This window comes from Macrotis lagotis, chromosome 5 (genome assembly GCF_037893015.1).
Source record: "Macrotis lagotis isolate mMagLag1 chromosome 5, bilby.v1.9.chrom.fasta, whole genome shotgun sequence".
NCBI classification, from domain to species: domain Eukaryota; kingdom Metazoa; phylum Chordata; class Mammalia; order Peramelemorphia; family Peramelidae; genus Macrotis; species Macrotis lagotis.
In genome coordinates this window covers 37,616,910-37,641,035 of record NC_133662.1, presented here as the reverse complement: position 1 = coordinate 37,641,035, position 24,126 = coordinate 37,616,910, and the positions used below count along the sequence as shown (strand labels likewise).

The 24,126-nt window shown below is 31.9% G+C and overlaps 1 protein-coding gene across 7 annotated transcripts in view; it reads right to left on the bottom strand.

Moving 5' to 3' along the window:
* Positions 1-24,126, bottom strand: part of TINAG (tubulointerstitial nephritis antigen) — a 235,575-nt gene that overhangs the window by 109,724 nt on the left and 101,725 nt on the right. For 4 of the 7 annotated variants that reach the window (XM_074237234.1, XM_074237230.1, XM_074237232.1 and 1 more), the window contains exons 8-9: positions 12,635-12,680; positions 6,551-6,674 (exon numbers count right to left, since the gene is read on the bottom strand). The exons of 2 other annotated variants lie outside the window; for them this stretch is intronic. In XM_074237234.1, the coding sequence (XP_074093335.1) occupies positions 6,551-6,674; positions 12,635-12,680 (170 nt within the window). Of the gene's footprint in view, positions 1-3,398; positions 6,115-6,550; positions 6,675-12,634; positions 12,681-24,126 lie in introns of those variants that run through there. One more of the 7 variants, XM_074237231.1, reaches the window with a different exon arrangement.

The window sequence follows — 24,126 nt, the reverse complement described above, 5'->3', positions numbered from 1 at the left end:
AGGTAATTCTCCAAAGAAGAAACACAAGTTATCAGCTGCCACATGAAAGAATACTCCAAATTGTTAAGAAAAGAAAAATGCATTAAGCCACGACTGTAGCTCTATCTCACTATTTCTGCAAAACATGCCAAAAGCAGAAAATGACAATTGATGGAAGGACGATGGGAGTACAAACCTAGTAATAAACTTTTTTTAAAAAATAGCAATGAACCAAACATTTTGGAAAGAAATTTGGTGCAATACTCAAAAACTCAGCAAAACCAAACTCTTTAACCCAGCATTTTTGCCACGAGGAAACTATACTCAGAAGATGAAAGCCAAGGGAAAAATACTTTCAAATTTATTGTTTTATGATATTTAGAGTCACATTTTCTGAAGTAGTAAAGTATTGTAAAAAATGTGGGTGCCTATAAATTGAGAGATGACTTAGAACTTAGTGAGTGAAAGTAAATTATCAAAAAATTCAGAGAAACGTGGACTAAAATACTATAGGGAATGTCAGTCACAGAGGGAAAGGAAGTTTTCACAAATGAAATTCCAAAGACTCAAAAATAAAATGTTTTGTTGAGGAAGAGAAGGAATAATTAGACCAATACATTGATAAAAATAGAATAGATTGAAAATCACAGAATTCTCTAATCCTATAAGAATCAAATCAAGGATGCTAAAGTTCAGCATATGCATAGATTGTTGAAGAAATCTAAAGTTAATAAAAGGGGGGGTATTTGATAATAGTAAGAATAAGAGGAGGATCATAAAAGACCTCAAACTAGTACTTGAAACTAATGATAACTGATGATAACTGATGATAAAGAGGTCAATCTGTTCAATTCTTATTTTGCTCTAATTTTCTCTGCAAGGAATGATGAGCTTAAAATTCAAAACAGCCTTGGAAGAAGAAGATAAGGCTTTATAGATAAAGAAGTAGAAAGAATCTCATGTATCATGTAATTCAAAGTCCTTATTTCATACATGAGGAAATTGAAACTGAAAAATTCAATTGACTTGGCTAAGATCATATGCATAAATAAAGAATTTAAAAATAGAGTCTCTGATTTTAAATCTAGCACTTTCCCACTGAATCATCCTGAAATGGAAAGTTATCTAAGTAGTAGTCAGAAAGAGGCAACATGTTTTTATTAAGAACAGTTCAACCTAGAATAAGAACATGTGGTTTATTTTCTAGAGTTAATAAACAGGTAGATCAGGGGAATGTGTAGCTAAAATATCCCTAAATTTTAGCAAAATATCTAAAAAGTCTCTAAACATTTAGTATAATGACTAGTCCATTAAGTAAGCATGGAATAAATTCTTGTTGACTTGAGGGAAATATGGAGAGTTGGGCTAGATGGTAATTCAATTAAAGAGATTCAGTGTCTAAGTAGAGTCTAACATCTGACATGTCCAATGCATAATGGGCATTTAAAAAATGTCTGCTGAATTAATCTGAGTTGTATTTAAAATTGGTAGAATATTTGGTCCCAAAACGTGGTCATTAATGATTTGTATCAACTCGGAAGGAGTTCTCCAGTAAAACACTACTAAACAATCTGTGCTTGGTCCTGTGATCTGTAAAAATATGTCAATAATTGGAACTTAGATGGTATTCTTAACACAAATGCAGAAGATGTAATGCTAGATGCTAGTAATGAAGTTTGAAACCCTGGGAAATAGCAAGAGCTTCCAAAAAGAACTTGATAGTCTGGCTCATCAGGCTGAATCTTGTAACTTTTTCATAAGGAAAAAGACAAAGTTTTATTTGGACTGAAAAAACATCAAGCCCATAGTATGAGGTAGAGAAGAAATAGTCAAAAGACAGGTTATCTGAAAAATAAACTAAAATTTGCAATTTTAGCAGACTGCAAACTTATGATGAGTCAGCCTTGTGATATGAAAGATAAAAGTTAATGCAAAATTAGCCTTCATTGAGAGCCAGAGTATTCAGGACTAAGGAAACAATAAGTGACAATCCCACTATGTCCTAATAAGACCGTGTCTGTAGTACAATGCTATCTATATACTACCTTTGACAAGTAATTTCTCTGGATTTCATGCTTCCTTATATATCTAAGATGAAGGTGTTGGACCAGATGATCTATATTATATGATCCTTTGCACCTCTGAATACCATAATCCCATGATCTTAAAGGTTCCTTGCAAGTCTATAACTATAATTCTAAGTAAGAATGCCACATTGAGAAGGCTTCATATGATGAGTATTTTCTTCATGAGCTAATAGGATTTGTTATGACATAATTAAAAGCTACTCCATGTGAGAAATTTAAGCACTTTGACAAGGTACATTGACTTACTTGAGCCCTTGGAATACTTTTTAATTCAACGAAGCATCATCTTTGCAAAATTAGCAGCTACTAAAGAAAAAATAAATTAAACTCCACCACTGAGCTCTAATGCTTCAGTGAACTAAACAGCACTCAAGTGGTCCAATGTAATTCTAAAATAACTCAATTCACTCCAAGGGAGTAGTTTGCCCACTGGAAGAACTGGCCTCATTAAATGCCACTTGGATATACCATGTTAATAAAATTCCACTTTTCTAGGAGTTTACAAATTGTGGGGGGGGAAACAAAAAACAAAAACAACAAACAAAAAAACAACCTGGGTCTGAAAACAGAGCAAAGCATACTATATTCACTTTTTTCATATCTTTTGTTTTTTTTCTTTCTTTCTCATGCTTTTTCCCCTTTAGTTCTAATTCGTCTTTCACATCATGACTAATATGGAAATATGCTAAACCTAATGATACATTTACAACTTTTACCAAATTGTGTATTGTCATAGGCTGCAGGGAGGGGAAAAAGTGTGGTAGAAAAGTGTGACACTCACAAACTTGCAAATGGATGATTGTTGAAACATACCTTATCATGTAATTGAAAAAAAAATAACTATCTCTTGCTATATGTGCAAAAATACAAATTAAACAAAGTTGGTTAAGTTAATTAAATATCAAAATATTGGTATTTCATCATGTCATTTATTTGAACTTAAAAAAATACAGAATAATAGTGGATAGGGAGCCAGCTCAGAGAAGAGCTGTGCTACCTCTGATATATAATTGCCATGTGATCTTGGGACAAATCACTTAAACACTCTGTGTTCCCGGGCAATTATATAAGCTGAAAATAAGTAAAGGAAATTTCCAACTTAATAGTTAAATATAAATGAAATCACATCTGGAAAAAGTTCTATCATTTTCTCCTGATGAAGAAACTTGGTGTCCAGGAGGGCTTAAGACAAATACGGGAACCCCTGAAAGGTTTTTAGGGGACACACGATTTAAGCTGTAGAAGAAAAAGTGGTAGAATAAGAAGTGCCATCTCTGTTCAACTCCACTTAGACCATCTCTTTCACTTCCCTGTTACCACTGAAAAAGTGGACTGACTCCACACACACACACACACACACACACACACACACACACACACACACACACAAAACCACCCTAGGTTTTGATAGTATAGCTTTCTCTTTACCTTGTTCAGTTCTAGTTAATTAAAATATGATCTCCTTAAGTACAGAAACTGTTTTGCTTATTTTTAATTTGGATGACTAGGGTTTTGCATAGTGCCTTTCATATATAATTATATGCTTCATACATTTATCTACATATATATGCATATATACACATAAATAATATAAGCATATACACATACATACATACATACACACACATATATATGATACATCTGTCTATCTAGCATTTATCCCCACATTGAGAATAGAATAATAAGGTAAAAGTAGCAAAGTCAATCCTCTACTAGATTAATGTTATAGTGGTAGGATCAGGAAAGATTACTGTACATTGATTCCATGAAGAAAGAAATAAAATGTCATTTTGTGAGTATGATAATATTGATGTAAAAAATAAAGATCAATGAGGATAAATTCAAAATGCCCATCTCTCCCAGATTACATGTTCACTCTAAAGTGAAAGCTGAATGAAAGGAAGAGACATAATAAATGTGGCTTTGCAGAATCCAGTCTGATTTGCTACAAGAAGCCTTGCCAAATGCCTTGTAAAAAACACTTTAATGATTGAACATAGGGTGGGGTGGGGAGTGATCACAGAATTCTAGGCTAGATAATACTACTGTTTTAAATAGTAACTATCAGAAGAAATATGACTGAATTGTAATAACAAAAAAAAAGATTATTTGCCCCTCTCCTGTGAGGAACCGTTTTTCTTGTTACCGCATTGTTGAAAGTCTACAATTAGTATAATGATGTGATACAATCTGAGGCTGCTGACAGCATTAACAAGGAAAATCTTACTCTCAGTTTTAGTATGTTATTAGTCCTTTCCAATCATTCCCTTGAGTCCTGCCCTTAGAAGGAGTGCATTTCTTTTCAAGCTAGTTATGGGAAAATAATGGGAAGGGGAAAAAGCCAAGGTCCTATATCCCAAATATCACTAAGCTCAACATAATCACTCCCAAACAAAACTGCTCTCTCATTTGCCTTGTAATTTTAATGTCTAAGTTTCACTCTTTCTCTGTTCTTGGGAGTAAGAAAAATATGCCCCAGGAAAAAAAATTCTGTTGAAATATATCAATTGACAAATTTTTCTCTTCTATCTCTCTCCTTCCCCACTATTTCTGTCACATTTGTGCAAGGACTTACCTAGGCTTTAATCACTAAGGCCAATCATTTATCAGAATTAAGATTTTGCAAACAGAAAAGCAAATAAACTCAAGAAATGGAGAGTCTTGGAATGGGTATATATCTTATAAGAAGAGGAGAGAGAAAAAAGTGGAGGAGGGAAGTGAAACTTTACCAGTTTTCATCGCTTCTATCCAAATCATTCTAGTAAACTCAGTCTCTGTCTATTATATGAATCTTATACATAACTTGATCACATAACTCCAGTTATGTGACATTTTCTCTCCACAATCTCCTGAAATATTTTTATCAGACTCCTGGTATAATTAATGTTTGGTTACAGTAGTGAATCTTTTCTGTGCCTATGAATCAGCTTCAGCCTGACACAGTAATACCCATGGATAGCAAACCCATCCTTGGTGATTTTTGAATTTAACTTCTTAGTATGGGAAATGTTAGGTTATCATTTTATCATTCAAAGTCTATCCCAGCATTCCAGAGTTAGGACAAACTACCTGAGAGTTAAGCAAGGGAAATCTGATGGATTTACCCCTTGATCAACAAACTGTCATCTCCAGTGTCTATCTCCTTGGCATTCCCAAGAGGTGGTATAAATGTTTTGCTATTTCCTTTGCTTTTACTTGAACATACATTTCTTCATATTGAATCAATGAATATTAATACATTTTAGGATATGTTTGGTCCTCAGTTTCTCCACATTCCCCAATCTTCTTTGTACTTTGTCCTTAAGAGTAGCACTGAAAAAAGCACCTGTTTTCCAACATCACTCTCCATGCCTATTTCTTATTCTAACCTCACTCATATAAGCCTAATGTTAAACATTACATGTAACAAATTCTCTATATGATCTCTATATGATTTTAAAATAAAGGGAAACTGAAGGATGGATAATGAAATGAAAAACAGCAACAAAATCACCAGATTTAAGTATATTCAGAATGGTTGCATACACAAATGAAAAACAGCATTTGACCTGAATCTTGAAGAAAATAAAGGATTCCATGAGGAAGAGATGAGGGATTTCATAACTGACCTAGAAAATAGTCAGTGCAAAGGCAAAGCCACTGTAAAGGAATTCTCTGTGAGCCTCAGCAAAAAAAAAAGGCTAGTTTGGCTAAAACCCACAATGTGGGAAGAGGAATGATATATAACGAAACTAGATGGGAAAAGTGGATAAAAAATATATTTTTACTTGTATAATTGCACAGTACCTAACACATAGTAGTTGCTTAATAATTACTTATTGAATTTATTTTGAAAATAATAACTCGTCTATAGAATTAACTAGCACTTTGAACTTAAGATGTCTCAAATATTCTACTGGATCTTCATAATAACTCGGTGAAGCAAATGGAATGTGGTTTCTTCAAAGCAGAGCAATTCTCAAACAATTTGTGTTTACCACAAATCAATATTGAAGAAATGTTTCTGGTCATAAATTGAAATTCCATTTTATGGATAAAGAATGTATGGCTGAAAAAAAGCAAAGGATTTACACATGTTTGTACAGGGAAAAGTCAAAGTTAAATACTTTTCTACTCATTCCATGATCACTTTCTAAACACCAAGCTGTTAGATGTTCTTATTCATTTAAATATAAAAGAATTAAGAATTCATTTGGAACATTGTTACCCTATTATTCAAAGGTATATTTTGTGATTTAGTCAAACAGACCACTGATTATGGAAGCAAAAACCTAGAGTTAAAATTATGCCTCCAGTGCTTCACTATCTCTGTGACCTTGAGCAAAACACAACTTCAGTTTCTATTATAAGGGATTGGACTAAATGACCTCTGACATCCCTTCCAAGATCTGTGACTTATTGTTGTCATTTTCCAGGTTCAGTTCCCCATTGTATACAATAAAACCTCAAATTACTTTTTTCAGAAGCTTTGATATTTGACTTACCCAGTGAGTTTGACTGCATGTGTGCGTAGATTTTGGTATTTTTCTGATTCATCTTTTATGTTATTGACATGTCTATAAATCCCTCCTTTGTAATGGAAGAAATCCTCGTGAACTTGCATTATTGCTAAAAGAAAAGTCAACACAAAAATGGCAGAAATATTGTGGTATTTTCCCAGGCAAATCTTTGAATTTTTTCCCCTCAGATTTCAACTTTTAAAGGACTTCATGATTGAACATAGTTTTCTCTTTTTAATTTAAATGGTAGTGCTTTTTCTTATTCTCCTATAACAATTTCATTGGAAAATTTGTAATATTACTTAAGTATATATTATGCTTTTTAAAATCCATCTAATCTAGATTAAAGAAAATGCAATATTACTAGAAATTGAACTACCAGCAATCGAATCCTTCCACATTGGGCAAGCAGTTGCTTTTTTTTCTGTTCTCTTCCACAAGCCTATAAAAGCTCCAATTATGCCTGCAGCAAAAGGTGAACCTCACAAAAGAGGTTAAAGTTATTGTTCTTAATCCTCCAATAAATACAAACCTTTCCTTGGCAAGCCTGAATGAAAAGCAGTAACTTGGAGTAGGGACATGATGCCAAAATTTTATTCTTCAAACATTGGGAAAGAAGCCAATAATAGGAATTTTTTTTTAGAAAAATGCATTTATAATGTATAAAAAAATTGACACTATTTCTTTCTGATATTATAGACTGTTCCAATTGAGGGGTTATAGCACTACAAGAGGAAGGGCCTCCAAATTCCCTATAGAAATCAACATCATTTTAAAATTTCATAAGAATATAGGCAAAGAAAATAGAACAATATAAATTGTTGAATCATAAGTTTGAAATGCATTTCATTCATTCACTTAATAAATATTTATTGAGTTCTTCCTATGAGAAAACCACTGATAATAAAAGCTCACATGTAAATAATGCTTGGAAATTTTCAAAGTACTTATTTAATAAAAACTCAATGAAGTAGGTACTATAAGCACTGTTATCCCCCAGGAGGAAAATTGGCCCCAATGATATGAATTTACTTGCCTAAGTGTGGTACATAAAAACAACAGATAACATTTATGTAGAATTATAAGATTTTCAGAGTGATTTTAAATAGATACACATATACATATACATGTATAATCTCTGAATCCTTACAATAACCTTTAAAGATATGTACATATTAACACACAAAATTGTAAGAATTTACAATATTGTGCCTATAGAATTTTGCTTTTGTCTCTTTGCTATTGCTTTTACCTCTTTTATATTCTTTAGAATGTGAAAGTGACATTGAAAATATTAAAGAGATAAGTGTCAGGAGAAGGTATTCAGTCAAAGTCTGCTGAATGCAAGCATTGCATCTCAGCCGAGTGGATAAATTGTTGAATTTTTGATTCCGAGGGACTTGAGTCTGAATCATGTCATAAACATTTTCTAGCTGTGTGATCTGATCACAGACAAATCGTAACCTACCTCAATTTCCTCATCTGAGAAATGGAGATAATAATAGCAGCTATCATCCAGATTTGTTATAAGAATCCAGCAAGACAAGTTGTGCATAATAGATTTGCAGGTTCATGTATAATCATCTTTTTTTTGTTGCACCATATTATTTAAATGCTTGTTTCATTGCATAAATTAAAAATATAATTTTTAAAATGGAGAGAACGATGGGTTTGCAAAAGAAATAACAAAAAATGGGAAAAGTTCAATATGTTCAAAAATATTTATAGTAGTTCTTTTTGAAGGGGCAAAGAATTCAAAATTGAGGGGTTGTCCATCATTTGGGGAATGGCTGAACAAGTTGTGGTATATGAATGTTATAGAGTGCTATTATTATAAAAGAATACTTCAACAATCAGACTTTAGAGGAGCATGGAAAGAATTACATGAATTGATGCTGAGTGGAGGGAGCAAAACCAAAAGAACATTGTACACATTAACAACATTGTGAGTTGATCGACTGTGATAGATGCAGCATTATCTTAGCAGTTCAGAGATCTAGGACAACCCTAGGAGACCTATTATGGACAACACCATCCACTTCCAAAGGCAAAAAAAAAATCTCTCAGAATCCAAAAGGATACTATGTTCACTCCCTTCCACCACCCCAATCTTTACAAGGCAATGGGTAGTAAGTGACTTGCCCAAGGTCACAGAGATAGATAATTATTAAGTGTCTGAGGTCAAATTTGAACTCAAGTCTTCCTGATTCCAGGGCCAGTGGAAATTTAAAAACATCTCATGCTTTTCCTTCCTATCCCATTTTTTTCCTTAGTTCTAATTTCTCATAAACAAAATGACTAATGTTAAAGACAAAATATTCACCATATAATGGAGGGAGGTGGGAAATGAGGGTGGTAGAAAAATATATAATATCTATGCAAGTGGATGAATGTTGAAAACTTTCCTTACATGTAACTGGAAAAATAAAATAAAAAAATTCACAAAACAAAACAAAACAAAGCAACAACCACAATAAAACCAAAACACTGGATATGAAGTAAGAAAGCCTAAGTTAAAATCCTAACTCTGGTATTTACTACCTGTGTAAACTTAGCCAAGACATTCCAACATTTGGATCTCAGTTTTCTTCTCTATATAATTAGGGCACTGACGATCTCTAAGTCTGTTTTTCTAACTCTAAAACTATTACCCTATGATCATATTGAGACCACAGAATCTGAGATGTGAAAAGGGCCTTGCAGCTCATATATTGAAATCTATACTTGAAGCTGTACTTTAGAGTAGAAGTGTTCCTTCTATACCATGCCAACAAGGGATTATCTAACCTCTCTTTGAGGATCACAAAAACAAGGAAGTCGTTACCTCCCTAGGCAGAACCTTCCACTTTCAGAGAGTTATTTATTAGGAAACTTTTCCTTATATTCAGCCAAGAGCTACCTTTCTATAACGTCCACACATTGCTCCTAATTCTGCTCTCTGAGGCCAAGCACAAAATAATCCTTTTTATATATGACAGCCTAGATCAATCTAGATTTGAAAGAAAGAGCAGAGGGGAAAATAGTACTGGTTATATAATCATCCCTGAAATTGTGTTACTTCAGCAATGTCAGAAACATTCCATTTTAGATATCCCTCTCTTCCACATCTTTTTTCCCCCTTGATAATGTGCATCTAGTGTCAAAGGAAGACAATTCTCCTTTATCTTCTTTAACCACATACACATAAGATTGTAAGAATTTGCAGTACTTTAATGCCTATAGAATTTTGTTTTTGTCTCCTTTATATTATTCCTACTTCTTTTAAATTCTATAGATGTGAAAAAAGGTGATGCTTGGAAATACTGAAAAATGTAGAAGAATGCATGTCATATTATTTATTCAGAATTATCTTGCTTTTCATATCCTCTGCTTCCACTAAAGGGGGAAAATTGACTGTACATTGGCCCAAGCAATAACAAACAGACAATCAGATTGCATCTCCAGCAGACTGAGTCAACCAGCACTTGAACCATTTATAAAAATGTGCAGATATTTCCAAAAGCTTTTCCGTTCTATAGAAATAGTCGATCCTTCAGCACTTATGACTCATCTCCTTTTGTAAACATCATGAATGGTACATGTGCTCCTATTTGTCTAAAGAACTATCATCTAGAGGAGGGGTTTTTAACTAGGGGTCCTTGAATTTATCATTGCTTTAATTTTTATAACTATTTTTGATATAATTGATTTCCTTTGCAATTCTAAAATTTAAAGCAAAAAAATTATTTTGGAAGATCCATAAGGCTACTCTCACAGACAAAAAGTCATGCCTCCAAGAACAAACAAATAAAAAACCTGGTTAAAAACTCTGTCCTAAAGAAAGATGACAGGCATCCCAATACAATTAATTTAAAGGAGTTTACCATCTCCAATTTTCTATACCACATAGAAGACAGCCTTTTGCAAAAACATTGAGTCATAGACAAAGATTTCTACAAATAAAGTTTGCTTATGGACATGAATTTAATTCAAAAGACTATAAAGTTTTTTGAACTGGTTCAAGTTACCAAGTAAAGATTAGAACAGGACACTTTGGTTAATGTCCAAATTTTATTGCTATATGACTATAGGCAAGTCAATTAACATGTATGAGATAGTTTTCCCTGTTATAAAATGAATCTATTATTTTAAACTTTTTTTAAAAAAAATTCATTACTTAGTGGCAGCTGGGTGATGCAGTAGATAGAGCACCAGCCCTGGAGTCAGTAGGACCTGAGTTCAAATCCAGCCTCAGACACTTAATGATTACCTAGCTGTGTGACCTTGGGCAAGTCACTTAACCTTATTGCCTTGCAAAAAAAACAACTCCCCCCTCAAATTTATTACTTGTAGAACTTCATCTTGCCTTTTTCCAACTTTTTTAAAATATATGTGTAATTCCAATAGATTTTGTGAAATATTCTGACAATCTAGGACACTCAGGGATTACAATTTGCATGAAATTGTCCATTTAAAACATGTAATGCTTAGAAAGAAACAACATAAAATAATGGAGAGAGCCTCAGCCTTGAAGACAGGGGTACTTATCATCAAAACTTGTTTCTGACATATACTGCTTACATAACCTTGGGAAAGCTGCTTACTGTTCCAAGCAACTCTATGAGATGAGATGTTGTAGAAATGTAATTGTGCATTGATAGGTTGAGTTACCACTAGAAACTTCCCTGTACCAGGAAACCCACAGGAAAAAAACAGTTAATAATGAGAAAATGTGAGGTTCTGCCACCTCCTTAAAAAAAAAAAAACTTAACCATAGCCTATCCTTTAGTATTTTTCAAGCTCTCTCCCTATATTTTGCCTCCTTTTCACAATAGTATTCTAGAAAACTAATATTTAATGTACTTGATTTCTCTAACTCTTCAGTCCTTTGCAGTCTGACTTTGGACCTCACTGAGACACTGAAATTTCTTTCTCCCAAATTACAAACTACTTCTTTTTTAATATTCCATTTATTTAATTTTAATTTATGGAATAAAACAAGCATTTCTACAACATGTTATAATTTTAAAACAGAGTATACTTGAAACTATGTATGTTCAACTTGCTATTCTTTTTAAATATGTAATAGTTATCATTTCCTTTCTTCTTCCATTCCCTCCTTCCATAGAGATGACTATAATTAGACACAAATGCTTTTAATTATCAACTCTATGCAGATGACTCTCAGATCCAGGCTCCGTGGCTTCTCTTTGCACTCTAGATATCTCTATCTTCTAGGCATTTCAAGCATAATGTCATCCATGCCTAGAATGTCCTTCTTCTTTATCTCTGCCTTCCATCAATGGTTTATTTATTCTCTGTGATATCAAATGTTATGGAAAGAATAATTTGATATCATTTATTTTATCATTAAAATACTTTTTCTAATGATGAACATGGGTCCTCTAGTAAATCATTCTTCTAGAGAATTGGAGTGAGACTCAGAAATTTGAGAATAGATGTTAAAATAATTATTAACCAATCAAACAACAAGCATTCATTTTCTTATACATTCCAGGTAATACCCTATCCCTGGAAACACAAATACAGAGAACAAAAATATTCTTACTGCCTATGAGTTATATTTGCTATGAGTATACTTTGTTCAATACCTTTGGTGAATTTCTGTTATGTCAAAATTTACCTAGAAATGGAAATTGAGAGAAAGTTCAAAAAAGGAATTATCTATCAAAGAGCTCAGAACTTAAAATGGAAAACAAAAAAACTATCAAAGACTTCTTTTTTGGAAGTTAAATAAAAACATTAGAAAAAAAGCAGGTGGGGGGGGGAATAAAGAAGTTCAAATGCTGGAGGAACTCCAGAAAAGAAAATTGAGGAGCCAGTCTATGGCAATAGTCAGAGGAGGCAACCTTAAAAGCATAATAATTGCTGATAAACTTTTTCAAATAGACACAACCTTTGTTATTGCACTGTATACAATTCATACAAATATTACTTCTATATCTTGTAGAACCCCACCGCACATTTAAAAATGGAGATTTTTTTACTGCATAAAAATCTTAACTTGACAAACATGCTTTTACAAATAAGGAATAATAAGTCATTTTATTCTTTGTTTTCATTACTAACCTTGTACTGGCCCATTCTGCATGATTTCTTTCATTATTTCTGTTTCCTGGAAGGAAACAAGAATTTAAAAATCAACATCATTACCACTGAGAACTATTTGCTACAGAAATTCTGTTAGGTCTTGTTTCACACAGTAAATCAGATAGAGGTTGATTTTGTTTGCTAGCAGTTTATAATTGAACATGCTGTGAAAATTAGATTGGCGGAATCTTAGAGTTGGAAAGGTAGGAGTCCAATTCTTAGATAAGTTAAAATCTTCTAATGAAATACCATGTAAAGCATTTTACAAATTTTAAAAGTATTATGTAACATCAATCATTGCTACTAATATCATACCTAGACATGACCATTTATTTTTGTTTGAAGATTTTCAGAAAGGCAATATTCATAATCTCCCAAAGCAATCTACTTTTCTCTAGGATAGCACTAATTGTTAAGTTTTGCCTTACATCAAGATTTTATTTGTGTCTGGAGATTCATTAAATCCAAGGAGTTGAGCTTTAAAACTTAGAGGAATATTAGAAATAATTTAGTCCTAGTAACTCCCCATTTTCCAGGTGAAGAAACAGAGATGCAAGTGGACTTATCTAAAGAATTATAGAGGGGAAGCTAGGTGGTGCAGCAGATAGAACACGGACCCTGGAGTCAGAATGACCTGTGTTCAAAGCCAGCATCAGACACTTTAACTAGCTGTGAGACCTTGGACAAGTCCCTTAACCCCAATGCCTTGTAAAAAAGCAAAACAAAAAAAAAGATTTATAGAGATAGAGACAGGATCTGAGCTCAAATGAATTCAAATCCAGGTCTTTGTCCATAATACTAGTCAACTTTATTCATTATCCCTTGCTTTGTCACCTTGAACCAAGTTGAATATATACAAACAATTTCTCTATCATAGTAGATCCCTTCTAGATATTCAAAGACATCATGTGTCATTTGAAGATATATTCCCTAAGTCTTCTTTTCTCCAACTCTAAAATCCATATTGCAACAATAGGTTCATATTTGGCATAACTCAAGACTTCTCACATCTTGGTTGCCATTTGTTGAACTTTCTCTAATCTTTCAATATACTTCCTAAATGTGAAGATCAAAGATCTACATAATACTTTAAATGGAATCAGAACAAAGCACAGCAAAACAAGACTCAACTATCACTATTCTGTGCCTTAGTATATTATTCCTCTCTCAATTTAGTCAAATGGAACCTTAACTTCATTTATTCATTCAATTCATTCAACAATCACATTTTTTTAAGATTTGAGGTTCCAGTATACCAGATATTTCAGATGTTTTCCTCATAAGAACAATCAAACCATATCTTCTCATTTATTAATAACTTGTGAATCTTATTTTATAAAGATGTCAAATATAAAATTACCATTTAGAATTTTATTACATAATTTTATTCATTAATTCATTTCACTTTTAACATTGCTATTCTATTTTTATTTCCAAATTTTCTCTGTTCCTCCCATTCACTGAGAAGCAACCAATATAATACCAATTACACATGTGAAATCAAGAAAATCATATTTCTATATTAGCCATGCTCAAAAAACCCAAGAAAAATAGAATTAAAAAAAATGCTTCAGTCTGCACACAGAATTCATCAGTTCGTTCTGTGGAGACAGATAGCATTTTTCTTCATTGGTCCTTTGGAATTGTCTTAAATTCTTGTTTTAATCATAGCTAAGTCTTTCCCAGTTGGTGATCTTTACAATATTGCTGATACTGTCCACTTACTTCCCTTGAAATCAGTTCAATATAAATCTTTCCCAAGTATTTATGAAACCATCATTCTTGTCATTTCTTATCAATATTTCCCCTTGTAATCTATATGCCAAAATTTATTCAGTCATTCCTTATTTGATATACTTCACCTCAAAATCCAATAACTGCTATAAAATTTTTTTGTACAATTGACTTCCTTTTGCCTTTGATCTCTTTAGAATACAGACAGTAAAGGTATTTATGGGTAAAAGGATATGCAGAGTTTTATAACCCTTTGGGTATAGTTGCAAATTGTTTCCCAAAATGATTGAAGCCATTCACAAGTTCATCAGTAGCATATCAGTGTACTTATTTATCCACATCTCTCAATTTTTTAAAATTTTCTTTTTCTGTCATATTAACCAATTAGGTATGACATAGTACCTTTGTTTTCATATGCAATTCTCTAATCAATAATAATTTAAAGCATGTTTTTCATGTGGCAATTCATAGCTGTGATTTCTTCCCCTGAAAAGTGCCCATTCATATTTTTGACTATTCATCCCCTGAGGAATGGCTTTACTTTTATGAATTTGGCACACTTCCCTAATATTTAAGCAATGGAGACTTAATGAAGGAAAAAAAGTTATTCCCCCCCCCCCCATTTTCTTGCTTTCCTTCTAGTTTTGGCTTGTGAAAAATCTTTGTTTTAATTTCATGTAATTAATATTCATTTTACTCCAGTTGATTCTCTCTGTCTCTTCTTTGTACATGGACTACAATTTATAGATTTGGCAGATAAATTTTCCTGTACTTCCCTAATTTACTTATAATACCTACCTTTATGTCTAAATTATTTACCCATCTTCATCTTATTTTGAGATGTGCTGTAATATATTGTGTTTTGCATAGTTTCTGCTAAAAATAAGACTGTTTTCTAATTTTCCCAAGTATTTTCAAATGGTGAATTCTTGTCTAAAATTCTTAAATCTTTTCTTTCACAAACACTAAATTTCAATTGTCATTGACTACTCTGTATCATGTACCTAGACTTATCTGCAGATCCATCACTCTTGCCCACAACCATGACTGAATTGCCTTTTGTCACAATTTTTTAATTGATTTCTTAAATATGCCTGATCTTTTATTCTTTAGATGAATTTTATTTTCATCCTAGTTAAATAAAATAATTTTTTGGTAATTTGGTATGGGACTGAAAAATTAAATTAGCTTAATTAGCATTGTCATTTTATTAATCTACTCAGCCCACCCATGAGCAATTACTTTTTCCCCAATTGTTTAGATCTCGGATTTTTTGTGAAAAGTGTTTTGTAATTGTGTTCCTATGGTTCCGGATTTTTCTTGACATGTAGATTCCTAAGTATTTTATATTATCTACAGTTAATTAAGTGGAACTCTTCTTTCTAGTTCTTGATACTGGAATTTGTTGGAAATATATAAAATACAGATGGTTTATTTAGTTTTATATTATATCCTGCAACTTTAATAAATTGTTAGTTTATTCATACAGGTTATTGATTGATTCCTAAGGTTCTCTAAGCATACTATCATATTGACTTCAAGGAATTATAGCTTTGTTACCTCACTGCTTATTTGTACTCCTTTAATTTCTTTTTCTTGTCTTATTACTATAGTTAGCATTTCTACTACAATATCAAATAATAGTGGTAATGATGGACATCCTTGCTTCAATTCTCATATTATGGAGAAGGTTTTTGATTTATTCCCATTACAGATAATGTTTGCTCTTGGGTTTAGACAGATAATACTTATCAGTTTAAGAAAGGTCATATTTATTTCCATGTTTTCTAAAAGTGTTTTTTTATTGGAATGAGTATTATATTTTGTCAAAAACTATTTTTTGCAGTTATTGATACAATCATATAATTTTGTCATATCATGTATAGACAAAATTAAAATATACAAAATAACTCCTAATAATTGCTTTCATTTCATCTTCATTGGTGGGCATTGGTTCATTTAATATTTGATACTGATAATTTGGTTTTCTTTCTTTTTCAAATCTAATTAATTAATTAATTAATTAGAAATTAAAAACAGCTCCTAGTCTTATTTATTAATTCAAAGTTAATTTCCTTACAATTTTTTAGGTTTTTTAATAAGACAATGGGGTTAAGTGGCTTGCCCAAGGCTACACAGCTAGGTAATTATTAAGTGTCTGAGGCTGGATTTGAACTCAGGTACTCCTGATTCCAGGTCCAGTGCTCTATCCACTGCACCACCTGGCTGCCTCTCCTTTCAATTTTTTAAAATCTTTCTTTAGATTGCAAAATTCTCTTTTGATATTTAATTAATGATTATTAATATACTCTTTCTCTAGCACTTTTAGTATCATGCTCAATTCATTGATCTACTTTTTCTCTCTATTGATTTATTTATACAAGAATAAAATATTTTTGCTATGTGTTACATTAGCTTTCAATCATTACATTATTTATTACATTAGCTATATATATTTTAGTATGTCATCTCATTGTAAATATCTTCATTGAAATAGTTGTTTCTATAAATTATTCTTTAACTCACTCATTCTTTAGAATAAGATTATAGTTTCCCATTAATTTTCAAATCAGTTCCTCATGATCTTTCATCAAATGCAATTTTTTTTGTATTGTCATCCGAAGATGGTAAATTTGATATTTCTGCTTTTGTGATTTTGTTTGTGAGGTTTTTATGCCCTAATAAAGGGCATAGATTTTGGGGCAGAATTTGGAAAGATATCACATATAACTCAGACAAAGATATATTCCTTTCTATTACCATTCAGTTTTCTACAGAATTTTATTGTATGTAACTTTTCTAAAATTCTATTCACCTCCTTAATTTCTTTCTTATTTATTTTATGGTTAGTAGTTCTAGGCAGGAAAATGAAGACTTCTCACTACTGTAGTTTTATTATTTCTTCCTGTAATTCCTTTAAGAAGTTAGATGCTATAACATATGTTGCATTTATTAATTAACTACTATACTAATATCAATATTACTTCATTAAATTATTTAAAAGAATAATTACATCATGATGCTTGCTCTTCATTTTCAAAGAAGACCATGACATCGGGAGGTGATGCCATGAGAATCACATGAATTCAGTTTGAATGTTGGGGGGCATTGTGCTGTCACCAGTCTCACTTTCTCCTCCAGGGCCATCTGGGTCCAGTGACCAGATAGGAATCAGGACAATTGGAGATGGCCCAGGATATGAGGTAATCAGGGTTAAGTGATTTGCCCATGGTCATATTGCTAATAGGAGTTGAGTGTCTGAGGCTAGATTAGAATTCTTGTCCTCTTTCCACTGCATCACCTGGCTGCTCCTATAAGTAATGATCATAAACTGAGATTAGTAGTCCAGTTTTTGATAAAACCAAAAATCAGAATATCTGAGAAAAAAAGAACAAAAAAATGGATTTAAATTTAGCTCATCAACTGAAACAATATATAATATATTGCATATATTAGGCACATAATAATGTGTTACATGATTTATTATTGACATTACCTCATTGTTTAATGATGTTTTTTAGCAAGATGAAATTTTCTTGCTTCTCTCTTGCTTCTTTCCTTAGATCTGTTTTTGTTTTTTGTCTGAGATCATGATTGGTACCTTTCCTTATATACTTCAGTTGAAGCATGATTGAATCTCATCTAGACACATTGTGTGTGTGTTTGTGTGTGTGTGTGTGTGTGTGTATTTTCCAATCTTTGAATCAATTATAATGAGACTGAGGTTCAAGCATTCTCCACTGACCCCTAAGTTTTACTCTATCCTGCAAACTCTTCCTTTCCTGTACATTTTATGTAAAATAATTTTGCCCATTTTTCTTACCCTTCACTCTTGTCCCAGTGCATGCCTATTTTTAATTAATCAATGTTTTTTAGATTCTTTCAGCAGAAGGGATTCATTCTCATGCCTTCTGTATGTGTAGGAACCTTCTTACAGTCCTAATATTAATAAAATTCTTAGGAATAAGTCATTTTCTCAATTAGGAATAAAAATAGTTTAACCTTCTTGAAGTTATTGTGTTTTATCTTTCATTTTTACCTTTTTATTACTTCTCTTGTCTTGTATTTGAACTTCTAATTTTCTATTCCTCTCTAATCTTTTAGTCATGAATATTTGAAATTCCTCTAAATGTTCATTTCTTCTATAAGGATCATACTTAGTTTTTCTTCATAGGTTATCCTTGCTTGTAATCTGAGCTCCTTTGACTTCTGGAATATCATTCCAATTTCCTTTGCTCCTTTAATATAGTAACTATTAAGTCTTGAGTGGTCCTTATTATAGTTCAACAATATTTGCATGTTTCCCTGTCACTGAAGCATTTTTTCTTTGACTTGGAATGCTGGAATTTGACTATAATATTCCTCAGAGTTTTTATTTTGGTATCTCTTTCAGGTTGTGATCAGTGAATTCTTTTGATTTCTATTTTCTGCTATGGTTCTAGATATCAAACCAGTTTTCCTTTGTAATTTTTGAAAAATGTTGCCTATGTTCTTTCTTTGATTCTGGATTTTTAAACAGTTGAATAATTTTTGAATTTTCTCTCCTTGATCTATTTTTTTCTAAGTCAGCTTTTTTTTAACAAATGATGAGCTATTTAAGCTTCTTCATTTTTTTATTTTAAACTGCTTTATTTCTTCTTATTATTATATTTCCCCCATACATAAGATGCACCCTTTTTCAAAAAATTTGGGGTCTAAAAACTGGGGTCATCTTTCCTTGCATTTTCCACTTTTTTGTGCTTATTTTTGCACTCACCATTATGGCATATGTTGATTTTTATGGCATGATTTTTAAATAATTATGAGATTTAAAAAATGGATTGTACTTGAATGGGAGGAAGGGGGAAGCAGAATGGGATAAATTATATCACATTAAGAGGTACAAAGCACCTATTAAAGTACAGAGAAAGAAGGGAGAGTGTGAGGATTATTTGAATTTTATTTTCATTTGATTTGGCTCAAAGAAGGGAAAGGGGGGTAGGGAAGGAAGGACTGATAGGAAGAAGGAAATGAGGAGAAGGAAAATTTAAAATGGGAAAAGGGAAATAGAAAAGAAAGGGGAGAATGAAGGGGGCAGCTTGAGGAAAGCAATGTGCAGAAGCAAAATACTGGTGAGCCAGGATAAGGTGAAAAGAGAAAGAATAGTAGAATTGGAGTAGATATAGGATGGAGGTTAATAAAGAGATAGAAATTATTACTTTGCATCTGAATGAGATGAACATTCCCACAAAAAGAAAGCAAGCAGCAGAGCAGGTTAAAAACAAGAATCCTGAAATATGTTGTTCAAAAGAAACACATGAAGCAGAAAAATAAACAGAGTAAGGGTAAAAGACTGAAGCCGAATAAAATCATGTTTCACCTCAAGTGAAAAAAACAGGGGCAGCAATACTTCTCTCAGACAAAGCAAAAACAAAAACAGATCTTATTTAAAGGAATCATAGATCTCCTTAAAGGTATCATAAATATCGAATATTAAATACATATGCAAGTGTTATTAGTATCCAAAACCTTACAAGAGAACTCAAATGAGTTACAAGAAGACATAGATAACAAAACTATACTGATTGGGAAACTCAAACCCCTTCTCTAGAATTAGATAAATCTAAACACAAAATAAACAAGAAGTTAGTTAAGAAGGTGAAAATAATTGTAGAAAAGTTAGATATGATAGAACTCTGGAGAAAATTGAATGGGGATAGAAAGGAACATATCTTTCTTTTTCCAACAGTACATGACACCTATGCAAAAACCTACCATGCATTAGGGCATGAAAATTTCACATTTAAATGCAGAAAGGCAGAAATATTAAATGTATCATTTTCAGGTCATAATGCAAAACGTGTCACTTGAAGTAAAGGACCACAGAATGATAGTCTAAAAATTAATTGAAAATGAAATAACCTGATTTTAAGGAATGAACAGATCAAACAACAAATCATAGAAATAATTAATAATTACATCCAAAACAATGACTATAATAAGACAATATACCAAAACTTGTGGAATGTACTCAAAGCAGTTATTAAAGGAAATTTTATTACTCTCAATTTTCCATGAATAAAAAGAGGAGATTGATAAACTGACATGCATCTAAAAAGGATCGAAGAAAAAATTATTTTATTAATAAGTTAAGAGGTAAAAATAATTAAATAACAAATCAGAAATTGTGAAAATCAATGAAAAGGTTAGTAAAATCAAAAGTAAAGAAATTATTGAACTAATAAATGAAGCAGCTTTAGTTTTATGAAAAACATAATTAAATAGATAAGCCTTTGATTAATTTGATTTTTTTTAAATTTAAAAGATAAAAGGAAAATGAATTACAAGTATCAACACTGAAAAGGGTGAATTCACCACCAATGATGAGGAATTAAAGTAATAATTCAGAGTTATTTTGTCCAACTGTATGCCAATAAATCTGACAACCTAAGTTAAATGGATGAATATTCATAAAAGTATTAAACTACACAGATAAACAGAAGAGGAAATCAGACTTAAAAACTCCATTTCAGAAAAAGAAATTGAACAAATCATCAAGGAACTCCTTCAGAAAAAATCTCCAGGGTCAGGTGGATTCACAAGCGAATTGCACCAAATATTAAAGTACAATTAATTTCAATTCTACATAAACTATTTGCAAAAAAAAAAAGGTGGAGTTATATCAAATTCTTTCTATGCTATAAATATGTAGCTGATAGTTAAATCAGAATGAGTCAAAACAGAGAAAGAAAATTATAACTCAATTTTCCCTAATGAATAATAATGGGAAAAAATGCTTTTTTTAAATTTAGCAAAACAGTTACTAGAAGTTTTCACCAGGATAATAATTATGATCAGGTAGGATTTATACCAGGAAAACTATAAGCATAATTGACCATATCAATAACAAAACTAACAGAAATCATGTGATTATTTAAATACTGAAAAAGCTTTTGACAAAATACAGCACCCATTCCTACTAAAAACTGTAGAGAGTACAGGGGAAAAATGGAGTTTTCCTTAAAATGTTAAGCAGTACCTCTCTAAAACTATCAGCATGCATTAAATGTAATTAGGCTAAGCTAGAAGAATTCTCAATAAGATCAAGGGTGAAATAAGGATGTCCATTATCACCACTATTATTCAATATTGTATTAGAAGTGTTAGTTTTAGCTATAAGAGTAGAAAAAGAAATTGAAATAATTAGAATAGACAATGAGAAATCAAAACTCTCACTCTTTGCATATGATATGATGGTATACTTATAAAATCCTAGAAAATCAACTAAAATACTACTTGAAACAATTAGCAACTTTAGCAAAGTTGCAGGATATAAAATAAACCCACATATATCTTCAGGATTTTTCTATAATACTAACAAAGAACGACAGTGAGAGATAGAGAAATTCCTGTTAAGGTAACTGCAGGCAACGTAAAATACAGAACGTCTACCTGACAATACAAACCAGAAACTAGGAAAACAATTACACAATACTTAGCAAAAAAATTAAACTCAGATCTAAATAATATGATAAATATCAATTGTTCATGGTTAGGTTGAGCTAATATAATAAAAATGACAATTATGACTAAATTAAATTACTTATTCAATCCCATAGCAATCAACCCCCCAACATTATTTTATTGAGCAAAAAATTTTTGAAATAGTAAGAAAATTCATATGGAATAATGAAAGATAAAGGATAGCAAAGGAATTAATGAAAAAACTTTAAAGAAAGGTGGTCTAACTGAACCAGATATAAAATTATACTTTAAAGCAGCAGTCATCAAAACAATTTGTAACTGGCTAATAAATGGATTAGTGGATCTGTCGAATAGATAAAACACAAAAGAAATAGTAGCAAATAACTACAATAATCTACTGTTTATTTGATAACTCAAAGACTCCAGTTTCTGAGATAAAGAACTCTTTAACAAAAACTGTTGGGAAAGCTGAAATGTAGTATGATAGAAACTATGCATAGATCAGCATCTCACACCCTATGCCAAGATAATGCTTATCCTTCATTTTTGAAGATCACACCATCAAGGTGGAGATGTCATGACAAGCAAATTAATTAGATTTGAGTGAAGGGATGCTGTGATAAGTCACTAGCTTCACTTTCTCCTTCAGAGCCATATGGGTCTAGTGATCAGATATGAATCAAGATGACTGGAGATAGCTCTAGATGTGAGGAAATCAGGATTAAGTGACTTACCCAAAGTCACACAGCTAGTAAGTGCCAAGTATCTGAGGCTGGATTTGACCCCCTGAACTCCTTACTCCAAGGCCAGTGCTCTTTCTGCCTTGCTACCTAGCTGCCCTCTATACCAAGATAAGGCTGAAATGGCTTCAGGGTTTAGAAATTGAAAGTGATATCATAAACCAGTTAAAGAATTAGGAATAGTTTATCTTTAAGATCTATGAAAAGGGGAAGAAGTTTGTGACCAGAAAAAATATAAAGAACTTTATAAATTGCATAATGAATAAATTAAATTAAAATTAATAAACCAATACAACCAAGATTACAATGAATACAGTAAACTGGGAAACATTTACAGCTAAAGTTTATGATGATTCATTTCTAAAATATATATAGAGGACTGAGTCAAACTTATAACAATACAAGTCATTATTCAATTGATCAAAGGATATGAAAAGGCATTGCTCAGATGAAGAATTTATAGTTTTCTATAGTCATATGAAAAAAGCCTCTTAAATCATTATTTTTTTAGAGAAATGAAAATTAAAACAACTGTGAGGTACCACCTCACACCTATCAGATTGACTCATATGCCAGAATGAGAAAATGATCAATATTGGAGGGGATATGGGAAAACTGGAACACTAATGCATTGCTATTGGAGTTGTGAACTGATACAAACTTTCTGGAGAGTAATTTGGAACTTCACCCAAAGGGCAATAAAACTATGTATACCTTTAATCTAGCAATATTGCTACTAAGTCTGTATCTCAAAAAGACCATAAGAAAGGGTGAAAAATTCACAAAAACAAAACTATTTATAGCATTTCTTTTTTCAGTGGCAAAGAATTGGAAATTGAAGGAATGCCCATCTATCGGGAAATGCTTAACAAATTTTGGTATATAAAAAGATAGAAAACTATTCTTCTATAAGAAATTAAGAAAAATCTAGAAAGACTTCTTCAAACTAATGTTGAGTGAAGTGAGAAGAGCCAGAACATTGTAACATTAAGAACAATATTGTACATATCATGGAAACAAATGTAAAGATAAAAAGACCTGTTCTGTTGGGGGGAGGAGGAAGGGAAAAGAAGGAAGGGGGAATAATTGGAAAATTCAAATCTTTTCAAAAAATGATTGATAGGAACAAGTATTGTTTATAATTGGAAAACAAATAAAATAATTATATTAAGAAAGAACAATATTGCATAGTGATCAAATACAATGGATGCATTCTTCTCAGCAGTACAATAATCAAAGATAATTCTAAAGGACTTGTGCTGGAAAATACCATCTACAATCAGAGAATGAACTATGGAATCTGAATGCTCACTAAAACATACTATTTTCTTTTTTTTTTTGTAAGGCAAATGGGGTTAAGTGGCTTGCCCAAGGCCACACAGCTAGGTAATTATTAAGTGTCTGAGACCGGATTTGAACCCAGGTACTGCTGACTCCAGGACCGGTGCCACCTAGCCGCCCTAAAACATACTATTTTCAATTTTTAAATTTCATTTTATGCTTTATCTTTTGTTCCATTCATGATTTTTCCCG